General features: G+C 40.7%; 1 protein-coding gene across 2 annotated transcripts in view; it reads right to left on the bottom strand.

The window, feature by feature from the left end:
- ANO4 (anoctamin 4) overlaps window positions 1-16350 on the bottom strand; it is a 445216-nt gene that overhangs the window by 88089 nt on the left and 340777 nt on the right. For both annotated transcript variants that reach the window (XM_036866241.1, XM_036866242.1), the window contains 5 exons: window positions 14588-14643; window positions 12145-12266; window positions 8307-8441; window positions 7156-7252; window positions 1763-1823 (listed from right to left, as the gene is read on the bottom strand). In XM_036866241.1, the coding sequence (XP_036722136.1) occupies window positions 1763-1823; window positions 7156-7252; window positions 8307-8441; window positions 12145-12266; window positions 14588-14643 (471 nt within the window). The remainder of the gene's footprint in view (window positions 1-1762; window positions 1824-7155; window positions 7253-8306; window positions 8442-12144; window positions 12267-14587; window positions 14644-16350) is intronic.

The raw sequence follows: 16350 nt of genomic DNA, 5'->3' as shown, positions 1-16350 counted from the left end.
GGGGGATTGTCTTGCATTTTCTCCCAGATGGCTACTAGTTGGCTTCTGTACCCTCTATTCTCATTTTTTCCACTAGTTCTTTGCTTCTGCTTATTTCTGGGTTCAATTTCTCATAAACTCAACCTGCTCATAATTCCTCCTGGTCCCCAATTCTACCTGCTGGTCAATCTCAATCTCTCTCTCTCCCTTCCTCCCTCCCGTTTCTTCCCTCTCTGCATCTTTCAGTGCCTGTTTCTACTGCTAACTCTCTTGTGTTGCTCCACATTTGCCAATCCACATTCTTAAGAATAAGACTCTGGGTGGCATTGCCAGTTCCTGTTTGGGCAGAACCTTCTCTCAGGCCACTCACCAACCTATGGTTTGATTATTCTTGGGACAAATGCCCACTGGGTGAAAGGGGCTGGAGTGATAGGGTTCAAAAATGTTCCTTCAACAGAGCTGCGGTGGGTGGGACAATTTGCTTTTGAAGAGCTCGAGGTAAAGAAGACATAACATATCTAGAACAAACCTCCCAAAGAAAACAAGGTTTTATATTTCTACATGCCAAAGAGACCAGTTAAACATATTGATTGTCTTATAAAGAAACTCTTTTGGTAATTTTCTTCTCTTTCCCTTCTTTTTTCCCCAATCCATCCATTTATCCATCCACCCATCTAATGAATATTAATCTCTCTGTCTTCAAAAGAAATGCATAAGGTTTTCCATGACCATAATAGTCCTTGAGGACCATGAACCTATTAGGGGAGAAAAATTGTGTATGCAAATCATTATTAGTGCCCAAAGAATGGCATAAACCAAATGCTATGGAAATTCAAAGGAGGAAGACATCTTCTGGCTGGAGAAGATGCCACTTCAGCTAGGCCCTGAAAGATGGCAAAGATTCTGATATTCATTCCATACATAAGGAACAACATGAACCTAAGCCTTGAGTTAGTAGAGTTCTATAACCTCAAAATTCAGATTTTGGCTTTTTAAGTTCTAGAAAAAATGCATAATCATTGTCAAAAAATTCAAACCAAACAGAAAATATATAGTGTAAAAGGCCTGACTCTCATCACTGGCCACCTACCTTTCCATGAAAGGTAACCTCCTCTCCAAAGGTAACCGCCGTTCATCGTTCATTATGTATTTGTCCAGACTCTTTTCTATACTATTAAATTAGAGCTCTATAATTATTTGACTAGGAAGATATTATTAAACCCATTTTACCAAAAAGTGGGTTAAGTAACTTCTTTGGGCTAAGGAATTCTTTAAGTGAATGTTCCATCATACCTTGTTATTATAGGGCTACTGGCTTGAAGTGATTTAGAAGGACTCAATTCAGTATTGTGAGTAGATCTAGTTTATGAGGAGTCATTTTGACCAGAACTGGAAGAAGCCTAGAGGTGGGTACTCACATATTAGTCAGATGAAAATATTCCACTCACAACAGAAAGTGCTATATATACTAAGATGGGTACTCAGGTCTCAGCAGACCTTTTGGTATACCATAAGCTTTATTTTTGTCTCCAACAGAAGGTGAATTTTACTCCAATAATGGAATGCTGATGAAACTGTTGAAGGCTTAAGAGAAATAAGACATGTTCTCCTCTACAACATCACTTTTAAAATAAACCAAATGAATTATTTATCGACTTGTGTCTAATACAACAGCCAACTGAATTTACTCAAGCTTCTTCCTCTCATATCCAAAATCAGACTTTAAAGGAACATATCATAGAGCAGATGATGGGAACAAGTTATACGAATGTAGAACACTTACCCCAGACTGCCATGAAAACAGCAAAGAAGACAGTGGCTCCATTGTCAAAAAGGTGGGTTACCTGGGAACATTATGAGTCATAGTTAAACTAATTTCCTATATACAATATTGCAATTCACGTGTTTTTTTTTTTCACGTTCTGTAAAAATAGCTCTGACAATGCAATGAATTTGACAGGGATATTCCTTTTGGACCATAAGGAAGAAGGGATTTTTTTCTGTGAAATAGTTTGGATATGGAAAGGAGAATTTGTTCCATTTATGGGGCTATCACTTAGTTGAGCATTTATCAGCAGCCCCAATGGTGCTATTAAGAATTTCCTTTTGCACATTATAAAAACTAATACACATGCATATCTCATGTGGATAGATTTATATTTAAGACCAGGTAGGGGGCTTCCCTGGTGGCACAGTGGTTAAGAATCCACCTACCAATGCAGGGGACACGGGTTCGAGCCCTGGTCCGGGAATATCCCACATGCCGCGGAACAGCAAAGCCCGTGCGCCGCAACTACTGAGGCTGCACTCTAGAGCCTGCAAGCCACAACTACTGAGCCCACGTGCCACAACTACTGAAGCCCACACGCCTAGAGCCTGTGCTCCGCAACAAGAGAAGTCACCTCAATGAGAAGCCTGCGCACCTCAACGAAGAGTAGCCCCTGCTCGCCACAACTAGAGAAAGCCCGCGCGCAGCAACGAAGACCCAACACAGCCAAAAATAAATAAATTAAAAAAAAAAAAAAAAAAGACCAGGCAGATATTAATGTTGCTGCTGTAAAGGTTTCTGATTTCCCCAGCACTATTTTTAATGCTTCATTTATTCTCTTTGAAAACATGGCCATTTTGTGTGTGTAGTTTTGAGCAAACATTTTCTGGGCTGCCCTCTGGACTATGGCATTATAAAGAAGAGAAACCCATTAACACAAACCACTTCTACCTTTATTAAAGCCTCAGGTAATCACTACATTTACCTCTTACACATAACACAAAGACAGCTAGCAAATACTTTATTGTTAGAATAATATATTCTATTGCAATCATCATAGCAGAAAGCAAAAATATCTATTTTTGCTGTAACACTGCCAAGCTCATTTCCACCTCCAGGATAAATCACACCAACGTCAAGCCAAATTGAAATGATGACTGGTACGTTCGTAAAGCATAACCTTTTTTTTTGGTGCTTTATAGCTCTCTATAAAGTATACTTTACTGTCCCTTGGAGAAGGTGCCAAGTATAAACAGGTCTTTTCCTATTATTTCAGATTGTGAAGTATTTCAAAATTTTCCAAAAGTTTATTACTTTTCTTTCTTTAAACACAGGAGAGATGGGAAGCATTCAAACACCTAGTGTGAGACAAAAGTCTAAAGCCAACTTATTTCGATGCCAGAAGGAGTGTTACACTATGTATATCAGGTGGTCAGCATCAAATCAAGCCTGAAAGCCTCGGTGGTAAGTGGTTGGTTCGTGCTCCCTCCTAGGGTATTTCCTGGTGGACACTCCCTGCACCATCAGGGAAGATTCTGGAACGGATTGTGGTTGTCATTGTTTTAGGCTGTGGGGATCATTTTTCCTCCTTCTCTGGGTAACATGGCTCAAGTACAACCAATCGGAGTCCTTCCCTGGGACTGGTATGAAAACACTCGGCGAGACACATTTTCCCGCTGCAGTTACCGATTTGGAAATATGTGAATCAGGGTGAATTAATAGGGACTTCTAGTTCCTCCTAAGATGGTAAGCTAGGACAGGCTGATGGCTCCCTCTGCCAAAATCAAACCTGGAGAAGCAGGAGAGTAGATTTCAGGAACTGACAAAACACAAAAACACACAAACCAAGATCCTAAGAAATGCCAGGGGAAAGAGAAGGTTACCTTAAACTGGGGTGTGTGTGTGTGTGTGTGTGTGTGTGTGTGTGTGTGTGTGTGTGTGATGGCGGGGAGCGGTAGTGGTTCCCAAGCAGAGTGAGAACACAGGTTAGAGAAATACGTAAGTCCCAATCTAGCCTCTCCCTCAATGGCATTGGAAAATTAGTTTCCCCTCCCTCAGAAATCAGCTGCAACAGGTCAGATCACAAGTGCTGGTATTCTAGGGGGTAGTATCAGGGATGCTCAAAGAGTCCCGCTTTGTTGGAGAGATGATGAATGTAGGTGCTGTCCGGCCGGCTGGCCTCGGACATTCACTTCTCAGTCCTTTCCCTTTTAAACCCCAGGGCTGGTAGTTACAATTAAGGGAGAGCGCCTCCTTCCAATTCCGCTTTGTTCTAAGCAGGCTTAAAAATGAAACTCTGACCAGAAAAGTCCTCTGACAGAGTGACAGCACCCAGTGGTGCCTGGGACACATTGTCCTCTTCTCTCTGTAAACTCACCAGGACTGACCTAGCCTCTGACCCTCACCCAAAGTGGTCGATACCTCCGTGGGACGAGCACCCACAGGCCAAAAGAACAGAACATCTGGGAAAGACAGCTGCCTCCAAAACATTCCAAAGTAGGCCATATACACCTTCTGAAACAGACATCCTGTAACAGCAGATCAAGAATTTAAAATAAGCGTACAGATATGTTTAGGGAGATACAGGAAGGAAGATGGAGGCCTGGGGATGGGACATCTTTCCCGTCATGAGAAGGGAACCTGTCTACAGAATCATCACGTAGACAGGTGGCCAGAGAGTGAGATCTGAGGACCTGGATGACCAGTTCTAGGCATGAGGTCCTCCTGCGCAGACAGTGTGAGCTGGTCTAGTATCTTCTGCAGTGAAATGAGCCAGTAAATCCCTTTCTGCTTAAGCCGGTTTGATTGAGTTTCTGACCCTTGCAAGTACAAGGGCAAGGGTCAGGGATAAAACATTCCTGACGAGAAGAGCTGTTGACTGACTTGGATCTGGGCTCCTATTTGATCCAATATTTCTAGGCATCCTCAGTCTCATTAAATCAGTCTGGTATTTCTAATAAGTTTTTCTAAAGGAGACTCTGTATAACTTCGGTTATTTCATTCTGAGGCTCTTAAGCCTTCCTTTTACTAAGTTTCTAAGCAAGGCCAAATCCAAAATTTAGAATCTAAGCATCTTGAAGCTCAGTACGGCACAGCGACGTGTTTTGCACTCAGATAAACCAAGAGCCAGCTACTTACTGCTGTGTGACCACAGACAAACAACTTTTACCTCTCTGAGTCTCTGAGTAAAATGGGAATAATAACACCTACCTTGAAGTTGCTGTGAGAATTAGAAATAATAAATGTAGGTTGCCTAGCTATTATTATAATTATTATCATTTTAGATCTAGAGAGTTTGGTAGGACAAGCGACCAATGAAGGCCCTATAAAATCTGAGCACTCTAAACTATTCATGATGATTATTTTAAGGAATTATTACAGCTCCCCTAAAAAAAATAAAGAATTTCACTCCAGGCAGATCTTTCACATAACAAACACCGTCCAGGGCTTCCCTGGTGGCGCAGTGGTTGGGGGTCTGCCTGCCAATGTAGGGAGCGCGGGTTCGAGCCCTGGCCTGGGAGGGTCCCGCATGCCGCGGAGCAACTGGGCCCGTGAGCCACAACTACTGAGCCTGCGCGTCTGGAGCCTGTGCTCCGCAACAAGAGAGGCCGCGATAGTGAGAGGCCCGCGCACCGCGATGAAGAGTGGCCCCCGCTTGCCGCGGCTGGGGAGAGCCCTCGCGCAGAGACGGGGACCCAACACAGCCAAAAATAAATAAATAAAAAAACAAACAAACAAACACCGTCCAAACAAACAAACAAAGCTGGGCTCCTGAGATTCCCCCAAAGCAGGATTTTTACACCTGAGTCATTCGTGCTTAACTCATGATCTTTAAACAAAATGATATTACTGACCAACCTCTTTTGATTCTCACCACGTCTCTATTTCCCAAGCTCACGCTGTTGAATTTGTCCTCATCCAGGCAGGTCTATCTGTACGTTCTCCAAAGGAAGAGAGAGTATTTTGTGCTTTCTTGGTCCCTTGCAGCGCATACTAAGAGCCCGAATCTTTGTAAAATCGCACCTGGCTGCTGTTCCTCCCCCCAGACTGGCCACCTACAGGGCTAGAGACAGCATGGATGGGCGGGCTCCTGGGCTGCCTACCTAATGTTCCCACACTTAAATTGAGCAAGACTCTGCAATGCCAACAGTACAATTAGACGGATCCAAGCTGCAGTGATTGTAGACGTTACACAAAATCTGCCAACCCCTTTTACACCTGGAATCTGGGGAAGCTGATTGGCAGTGGGTCTTAAAAAGTCTTCATCAGTCTATACTCCAGCCATTGCTCTGCATTAGTGATACTGCCCTTCAGTAATGAACTCTAGAAATTTGATGAACGTGTCTAAAATTTTAATAAAGTGAGGTACAACATCAGAAAGGGGTATGTAATAACATATAGACATAATGGTGTTATGTATTTTTTTTTTTCAAAGCACTTTCACATATACTATCTTCTTTGGTCCTCATGACATGCCATGGGGCAGAGAGGGCAGGTATCACTGCCTGCATTTTAGAGAAGAGAAAGCTCAGGCTCAAAGAGTCTGTACATGTGCAAGGTCAAGGAGGTAAGTAGCTGACCTGAACTTGAATCTAGGTCTTTTGGACAATAATGATGATGAAGAGGAGGAAAATGATGGCAGTTGTCATTTACTGAGACCTTACCATTTGCTAAACACTACGCTCATTATCACATTTCTTATAAAACAGTCATGTGAAATGAATATCATGTTCTCCATTTTACAGATGAGAAAACTGAGGCTCAGAAGAGGTTAAATAACATGTTCCTCCAATAACAAGTGGTAAACAGCACAGTCAAGATTTGAACCTAACTTTCTCTGATTCCATCAACTGTTCTATTTGCTTCCTGTGATAATAATTAGAGCCAATACATTTTAAATACATATACAGTAAAACAAATACCTGAATTAGAATACTGAATGATGAAGGTAAGTCTCTCCTACAAGGTAAACTTGAGAATCAAAGACCAGAAAGGACGGAGAGAATGTGGTCACCACCATCTCTCAGGAAGGTGTATATTAAATTCAATCTGGGACTTCCCTGGTGGCATAGTGGTTAAGAATCCGCCTGCCAATGCAGGGGACACAGGTTCGAGCCCTGGTCCGGGAAGATCCCACATGCCATGGAGCAACTAAGCCCATGCGCCACGATGACTGAACCTGCGCTCTAGAGCCCACGAGCCACAACTACTGAGCCCACATGCCACAACTACTGAAGCTCACGTGCCTAGAGCCCGTGCTCCGCAACAAGAAGCCACCGCAGTGAGAAGCCCGCACACCGCAACGAAGACCCAATGCAGCCAAAAATAAATAAATAAATAAATTTATGTAAATAAACAAACAAATAAATAAATTCAATCTCACTAAAATGCTGCATATTTGAAATTACCTTGGCATAAACGCAGCTGTCTGACAGCCTCATGAATGGACAGTATTTATCGCACACAGGACACATGATGATATCTGTAGCTTGGCAGACTTCTTTACTGGAAAAGAGAACAAAAAAGGACCGCTTTTTGATGACATAACAGCATTTTTTTCCCCTTCAGTTTCACCAGAATAGCCGACCAGTAAATAAGATTCAGTAGATTAAATTTTTGCCCTCAGAAGCTTCTTAGCCCTTTCTTAGTTATTAATATAAACAAGTGCCTGCACAGTTTAATAGTTTGATAAACCTACGTATTTATGAGGCTATTTCTTGGCTTTTACATATTAATTAGTTAAGCTCAGGAAAATACATGAAGCAAAACATTGATTGTTTATACCTCAGGTTATACAGAAGTCATTCACAACACCTCACAGGTTGGAAGCAATTTCATACTGAATTATGGGAACAATGAGATACCTCACAGTGCCAGTCTTAATTTCTATGTGCATGATAAATAAGAATAAATTATGGAGGAATAAATAAAAATACTAGGGATTAGTTCTGGGAGAAAACCACATCTCATTAACAATTTCCCCAGAAATTAAAATATTTTTGCAGGTCACTTCTAAAAGGCACATTTATTTATTATTTAAGATCACTGTCCGGCCTTGTACGAAGATCTCTATGAATACCTTAAACTATAGTCTAGCAAAAGAGCCAAGACAACAATTGTTAACACTGAATCATTCACAAGGTTTCAGCAAGTTGGTGAGATGTCTTTCCAGCTTACAGGGTCCTTGTAAGAACACATAATTGATAAGAAAAAGGATGATTAACCCACTATTTTGCAGTATTAGTTAGAAAGAAAAAGGTGAAAAAGTCAGAAAAAGAGCAACTTTGAGCCAGTGAAGGAAAGTGATTTGTTCTGTGGCTATGTAGTGGCTTGTATACCCATAAATGTGAGCTTTGCTTCCTTGGTAGCTGGAGACCACAGCAACAAGAGCAATGGATGGGCAGACCTAGTGAATTGAACGTTTTGAATTTTTCCAGGAGAGATTGGAAAGAAGTTAAAATGAATAGCTAAGTGGGCCGATCGTCTGTGAAAACCCCCAAAACACAAATGCCCAACTCCAAATATCAGCAAAGGCAGGCTCACCCAGAGCTCCCCATACCTGACTTGGCAGTGATCCAGAGTTATGACTCCATACAAAAAGACAAATAATCCAATGAAAGCGGCTGGGAAGAGCATGCCGGTGTACCAGCCCAACCAGGCAAAATACAGCCCAATCTTCTCTCCGAAGTACCGCCTGTTTAAGACACAGCAGCCTTGCAAATTATACTGAAGTGTTTAAAGTTAGGCATTATAACACTTTGCTCAGTCATTTTACTTTGTTGTGGCTTTGCTGGTAACCATGCAGACAAAGTAAGCCAAGAGAATGGAACGTTTGACCAAATTTAAGCTCTGGACTTAAATTTCTTTTCCTATTACTCTAGATCAGAAATAGAATGAACCCTTCCATAACAGAACAGGATTATACGCAAGCTTGTTCTGAAAACACAGAATAAACCCAGCTCATTCAGGAAGTTATACATGATACTGTTACTGACAAGGAACCAGGGGAATTTGAAGAGTTGGTGCCAACACATAATCTCATTTTTGCCATTTCTGAGTGTGTGTTTGTTTGTAATGCATGTATTATAATTACATATATTTTTTTAAAAATAGTAAACAAAATTACTGTGAAAACCTTTAAACACCCCTTTCAATATTTTGTAGTTTTACAAGATGTTTAAAATGCTAGAATCGTAAGATGTTACAAAGAAAGAACTCTAATTACTGAGATTCAACATGAATCAATTCTGAGAGCAACTTTCCCTTTTAAGTGATGACTCTTCACAGGCATTGACATCTACCTCTATAAATATTTTCCTGAGACTAACCAGCCTGCCTAGTGCCCTGTGGTCTGTGAAGTTTGGTTTTTATTTCTTAAATATCATTATTGTGTTTTCTATGCCTTTCAACAGCTAAATTTCATAACTCAGAAGTTAATTACTTCTTAGTCCAATGTAAGAATATTCTAATTATTTTTTATTCTCCTTCTAAACGAATGTTGACCATCTGTTTCCAAATGCTGTCTGCTGCTTTCCTCCTTTGAGGAAATTGAGTACTCAATGGCTCCTAAAAGCATGGATTCTTTATTTATTCCATCTTCTATTGTGTCCCAACAGAAACCTTCCACTTCCAGAAGACTTTTCCAACCTATATTCATATACACAAATATTCAGTTATTCATTCAACAAATTAAAAAATACCTACTATGTGCCAAAAACTGTGCTAAGTTCTGAGAACACAATGGTGAGCAAAATAAGCTTGGTCCCTCCTCCTATGAAGCTTGCAGAGTGACAGAGGAGACACACATAAATCAATGAAAGAAATAAGCTTATAATTACAAAACTGGGAAAAGAGCTACAAAGGAGGGGAACACAATGCGATAACTGTATATAACAAAGCCATGTGACAACTCCAGCCAGGGAAGACTTCTCTGAGGACGTGACTATTGGGCTGATGCATGGAAGTTAACTGGGTGGGGTTAGGGACGGGCTAGAGTGTTTCCAGCAGAGGGAACAGAACCTACAAAGGCCCTGTGATAGGAGGGACCAGGTGAAATAAGGGCGGTGTGGCTGGAACACTGATAATAAGAAATGGGCTGGTGAGGTGGGCACGCGATAAGCCTCGATGGGCCTTGCAGACCATGCTAAATGCATTGATTTTTGTCCTGAGAAAAATGAAAAGCCATGAGAGGACTGTAGCCAATCTGGAGACATGACCAGTTTCACATTCTGTCTCCAGGGTGGAGAATGGAGTGGAAGGGCCAGAAAGGAAAAAGGGAGACCAAGTAGGGGAAAACAGCCATAGTCCAGGTCACAGGTGAAGGAAGCAGCAGTGGTAGAGGAGATGCTGGGGTGTGGCCAGGTTCCAGAGATATGGAGGAAGCAAAATCTAGATATAGGACAAGAACTATTTAAGAGATGAGATTCCCCAGTTGCTCCACAACTTCATTCCACTCAAACCTTGCTTGTGCTTTTCATGTCCCCTCCCTTTGGCCAACACAAATCCTACTACTCTTCCAGGGCTCAGCTCCGCACCTTCCACAGGGGCACTGGCCCATATCCATCCTTTCCGTTTTTCCTAATTGTTGTAAAACTTTTGGCCTCCATCACACATGTTACCAAATTATGCATGGTCTTGTTTTACAGTTGTCTCAAGTTTGCAGGGCTGGTTTTCCTGAAGGAAACTGTGCATTTCTCAAAGCCAGAGACCATGGCTTCTGTGTGTCTTTGCCAATAGTACTTAGCATTGTACTAGGAACACAGTGGGCAGTTAATTAATACTCACCGAAAAATGATAAAATCTTAATCAAGAAACTGTCACGGATGGGAGATGCTTTGCCTGCAGCAATCTTCTGTAATTTTTAATCAATGTAATCCTGTAACATGGGACTCAGGCTGGGAAGAGAATTGGCTTTGATATTTTTTCCCTACCATTTTATCATATATTGAGACTGGTCAAAGGCAAATGATCTCATCTCAGAAAATACTGTCCACTCACCCAGATCATCTGGATCATTTGTTACTCTCACAGAGAAGGGGACACAATTCATCAACGTCCTTGGGTCAACAGGAGTAAACCCTTGTAACAAGGACTCTGGAAGGAAGAATGACTACCCGGGGAGACGAAATGTAAAGTGAGTTGTCTTATTATTTCATTTTCCTCTGGCATCATTTTTTAAGGGCTCGGGGAAAAGTGAAATAAAGCTGGCTAGTCTAGGAAATGAGACATGACTTTCTTTTTTTCTTTTTTTTTTTTGACCAGGTGAATCATTTTTATTATTGATCAATGTGGAGTTTAGGGGGGGTGTGTATAAATGTATTTATTTATTTATTTTATTTTTATTTTTATTTTTTTAACATCTTTATTGAAGTATAATTGCCTTACAATGGTGTGTTAGCTTCTGCTTTATAACAAAGTGAATCAGTTATACATATACAATATGTTCCCATTTCTCTTCCCTCTTGCATCTCCCTCCCTCCCACCCTCCCCATCCCACCCCTCTAGGTGGTCACAAAGCACCGAGCTGATCTTCCTGTGCTATGCGGCTGCTTCCCACTAGCTATCTATTTTACATTTGGTAGTGTATATATGTCCATGACACTCTCTTACCCTGTCACATCTCACCCCACCCCCTCCCCATATCCTCAAGTCCATTCTCTAGTAGGTCTGTGTCTTTATTCCCGTCTTGCCACTAGGTTCTTCATGGCCTTTTTTTTTTATTTTTCCTTGACTTTCTTTTTAATAAGGAATCTGCGAAGTGTGGATTGTTACTACTCAATCTTAATAATCAGTCTCTAAATAAATAATGAGATGTCAGAGTATAATGCCTCCACGGCAGAAAGCTGGGCATATATAGACAGTTAAAGAAAACACACATTTTCACTGCACAAATATCATAGGTTAAAAGCAGATATACTCTTTTGACTTGCAGAATTCAAACAATCTTTAAAGGTTATTAGTTTTAAGTGAAAATTAAAGTAAGCCTGAAATTTATTAGAATGACAGAACCCTCTATTTCCTACTTGCATAATAGGAGCTAATATTCCATTTGTCACTAATATATGCAAGCAGTGTTACCTCTCTACAGCTGTTATTGATAATTTGTCCCCAATAGTCACATGGGTGATGAGCTTCTTATGGAATCCTGGCTGATCTCACATGCCCCTTTCCAAGGCTCTTTTGGAGGAAACACCATTCTCATCAGAGGGAGGTCAGGTTTACCGAGAACGACCCATGTCCTCTGATAGGCTGCCCTCTTGGGAAGAGGTCAGACTTGAGTGTCAGCTGTGCACCTCAGACCGTTTTTTTTTTTTCCCCCAATGTTGGCTTGTCCCAGTTGACAGTCTGCACTAATCAGCCTGTGTAAGCTTTATATTTGCATCTGGTTAAAAACTCACCTTACAAGATCCAAAGGCTGGTATTTATACCACACGCCCCAGGAGGCCCAGCACTCATAGAGCAGGTGGCGGTGGTTTACTGCTCCGTGGGTTCTAATGGAGTTTTTACTTCTGTAACTTCCCTGGATAAAAACACCACTGCTGGTGAGGTAATACCCACAAAAGCCAAAAGGAAAAGCTGATAGTAATACTAGCCTTTATGGCAGGAGTAGCAATAGGGGTGATATAAGAAAAAAAACAGATCCATTCTATCGAAGGGAAAGCAGTATGATTAGTTATTCTGGACATAATCTTGATGTTGATGCCCTGTAGTAAAAAGCCCGTGCTTGCCGGAATCAGGCAGGTCTGAACTGAGTTAAAATTCAGTTCTGTTACTTTTTAGCTAGGAGATCTTATACTCTCTGAGCCTTGGATTCCCAGGTCATAGTGGAACCAACAACATCTGCCTCATTAGGTTTCTTCTGTGGTTTGAATGAATAGAGCATCCTGCCCCAGAGGCCATGCCCAAGACTTATGAGTTCTCTTTTCCACTTGTCTCAAGATAGAGTAGTTGGTAAACAGCCATAGCTGTAACCTGGTCAGATGGCCTTGTCTATAAGAAAACCCTAGAATGCAAGAGTGGTAAGTTAGCTAAAAATTACAATAATTCAAATATAATTCAACCTCCTCATGGAAGAAATGAGGAGACCATGGGCCAGTGGAGTAGGGCGTTTCTAAGTTCAGTTAGTGGAAATGCTAGTTTCACAAATAGAACAGGTACTTTCTGGAGGTGAACTAATTTTTGACATTTTAACTTGAGAAGTCCTTTTCTCAGTGGAAAGTGAAGAGGCCCGAGAGACAAGGAACTCAGGTTCTAGCTCAGCTCAACCACCAACTCACTCTAACATTTCTCTAAACCTCTATTTAAATTTTTACCATAAAACAAGGCAACAAGAGCTGCCCTTCCTGCCTCCGAAGGTTGTTATGTGGTCCAATAATATAATCAAGTTAAACTGAGAGCAAAAAATCAAAAGAGCGATTCTGTTATTACTGCAGCTGCTATTACTAATTTGGAAGCTCTCTTTTTATAAAATACAGGGCTTTAGCAAGATATGAAAACCACAGAGAAGGCCTGAAGTTACTCTGGGGTTTCACAGCTGCATCTCCTCAGACTCCCTCACGCCCACCACCCACTTGCCTGCACAGAAACTTCTGTCTACCTACCACTGCTCAGACACTGCCCTTACCGTGGGCAAGGGATGGGCATGGGGAGGATGCAGTCATCACTGAAACCCTTTTTTTGGGGGCAATGCCAACTAATAACCACATGATGTGCTTTGGGGACATCTGTCATTAACATTCAGAAACACCTGTGTGTGACTCCAGAAAACCTTTGTGTCAAAATGTTTGCTTCTGTTACACAAAAAGGATGACTCCAAAAACGTTTCATGGCTGTCTATAATAGGGTCTCAGACCAAAGCCTCTAGTTTCCTTAATGAAAAAGGCTTAAAAATTCTACACCATCCTCTCCATCCTCCTGGTGTTTAAAATCAAGAGAAGAAACACCATAAGCCAAATAAGAAGTATATTTTGGAAGGACTTGCCATTGGTGGATAGTTGGAACTGTCCTCCAAGCTTAATTGGCCATTGTTTCTCACAGAAGATTTTTTTCGGAAAATCTCTCTAACAGTAGTTTCACCCTGGCTACTGTGTGAGGTCCTAGAGGATATGGGCTATGAAATTTATCTTTGTGTCCTCTGTGTTGTACTGCGACTGGTACAGAGTAGGGGCTCAGTACCATGAAAATGATAGTAATCTCTCACCAGTCATGAGAATTACGTCCCTGAAAACCCATGTATATAAAGTGAATTCTGGGTTAAATTACCCAAAGTCTAATGGGGGAAACAGAGTTAAGGGTAATCACAGTTACATTTATAAAAGTCCTTATAGATGACAAAGACCATGTAGTAAATAAGGAGAATATAAAAATGTATACATCTTAAGCAACAATAAGTACAATACTATTAATTTCTATTTATCATCCTTTAGTTCCTAGAGACTCTGCAAAATGGCTTCCTCCCACTCTCTAAGGATTAGCTATAAAATTTTTTGTTGCAGAGACTATATATTTCAGAGACATTTTCCCCCTGGGTCTGGCGCCTCATGCAAATTTTCAATGCCTCTTTAATTTTATGACTTGGGGTCCCTCAGCTATTCCTCTAAATTCACGCTGAGTGACTCTTGATCCAAGTACTCATGCAATTAGAATAAAAAGACAGAGAGAAATAAATCTACGCTGGGGGAGAGATATCATAATGCAAATAGGCCCCCCCCCAACTACCCACTGAACAAATTAAATTTATTCTGAACAAATATCATATCAACAAACTCAATTAATCACTATCCCCAGAAGCTGATTTAATAACACGGAATTGACAGAGAAGGAGAAAAGGCAGGACAATACCTCGTGCAGAGGAAATGCAGCTTCATAGGAGCCATTAGTAAGCAAACGATTCAGACCTATAACAATAAAAAAGTCCAATGTGAATCAATACTGAGTTTAAATCCTCACAATGTAAGACTAATGTTAAGGGTGGTAGTTTTTGGAGAAAACAATCTACGTTTTCAAAAGTGGTTCACAACTACTTGGGGACAACAGTTTAGAAAGTTTTGCTATCTGCTAGGAAACTGGAATCAAGGACTAGAAAATCAGGTTTTCAAACAGAAACAAAACAATGAAGCACACCTAGCATGGTGCTTGGCATAGAGAAGCGCGTGCGCTGAGAGAAGTGGATGAATTAATCATACCAAAAAGATGATTTTCCACCAGGAGCTCTCCCATTTTCGTCCAGAAGCTTTAATATGGACAAACCTAACTCCTCTGCATTAGACTAGTGGGATGACTTTGGAAAGTCCTCTTGTCCTCAGGCCTCAATTTTCTCATCCATAAAATGGGAGAGGGGTATTGTATATGTGGATTTGCAATGTTTTATTGGTTAGATATAAGCCACAGTTTCCACCCACACTTAAGGGGAAGGGACTACACATTGGGGTGTCACCCTAGGGTGTGTCCACCACAGGTTCACGAATTTTTTTCAAAGAACCAGCTTTTGGTTTCATTGATTTTCTCTATTTTTTTCTGTTTTCCATTTCATTGATTTCTTCTCTGATTTTTATTATTTCCTTTCATCTACCTACTCTAGATTACTTTAGATTTAATTTCCTTTCCCCCCACTAGTTTCTTAAGGTGGAAGGAGAGGTCATTAATTTGGGACATTTCTTTTCCTGTATAGGCATATAGTGCTATAAATTTCTCCCTAAGTACTGCACACTTTTTGATATACTGTGTTTTCATTGAATACAGTAACTTTCTGATTTCCCTTTTGACTTCTTTCACCCATGAGTTATTTAAAAATATATTATTTAGTTTTAAATATTTGTAAATTTTCCAGAGATGGTCTTACTGATGTCTAATTTAATTCCATTGTGGTCAAAGAATTATTAAGTCTTGTTTTATGTCCCCAGGTACGGTCTCTTGGTAATGTTCTGCGTGCACTTAAAAAACCGGGTATTCTACTGTTGGTGGTAAAGTGGTCTAAAAGATCAATTAAGTTAATTGCACTGTAATGTTTGTTCAGTTCTTCTAACCCCTACTGATTTTCTGTCTACTTGTTCTATTAATTATTGAAAAACGGGTATTGAAACCTCTGAGTATAATTATGGACTTGCCTATTTCTCTCAGCAGTTCTTGCTTCATGTAGTCTGAAGCTCTGTTATTAAGCGTATAAACATTTAGGATTGTTATGTCCTCCAGATGAACTGACTCCTCCATCACTGTAAGGTGGCCTTCTTTATCCCTGGTAATAGTCTTTGCTCTGAAATCTATTTTGTCTGATATCAATATAGCCACTTCAGCTTTCTTTTGGTTAGTGTGCTATATATATATTTTTGATCCTTTTACTTTTAACCTATTTGTGTCTTTAAAGAGTGTTTTTTTGCAGGCAGCAAAAAAATTAGGTCTTGCGTTTTAAATTTAATGTCAACTTCTGAATTTTGGACTGGGATTTTCAGACCATTTATATTTAATGCTTTGTGAATTATGAGGTGTTCAATCTCATTGGAAATCCTTTTGGATTGCTCTTTCTCTGGCCTTGGGTAGTTTCCTGATGTGTGTACTAATCGGTACTCTGCTAAATAGTTGAGGTGGCCCTCTGCAGATCTTCAGGG

This window comes from Balaenoptera musculus, chromosome 10, assembly GCF_009873245.2.
Source record: "Balaenoptera musculus isolate JJ_BM4_2016_0621 chromosome 10, mBalMus1.pri.v3, whole genome shotgun sequence".
NCBI classification, from domain to species: domain Eukaryota; kingdom Metazoa; phylum Chordata; class Mammalia; order Artiodactyla; family Balaenopteridae; genus Balaenoptera; species Balaenoptera musculus.
This window is presented reverse-complemented; position numbering and strand designations above follow the sequence as displayed.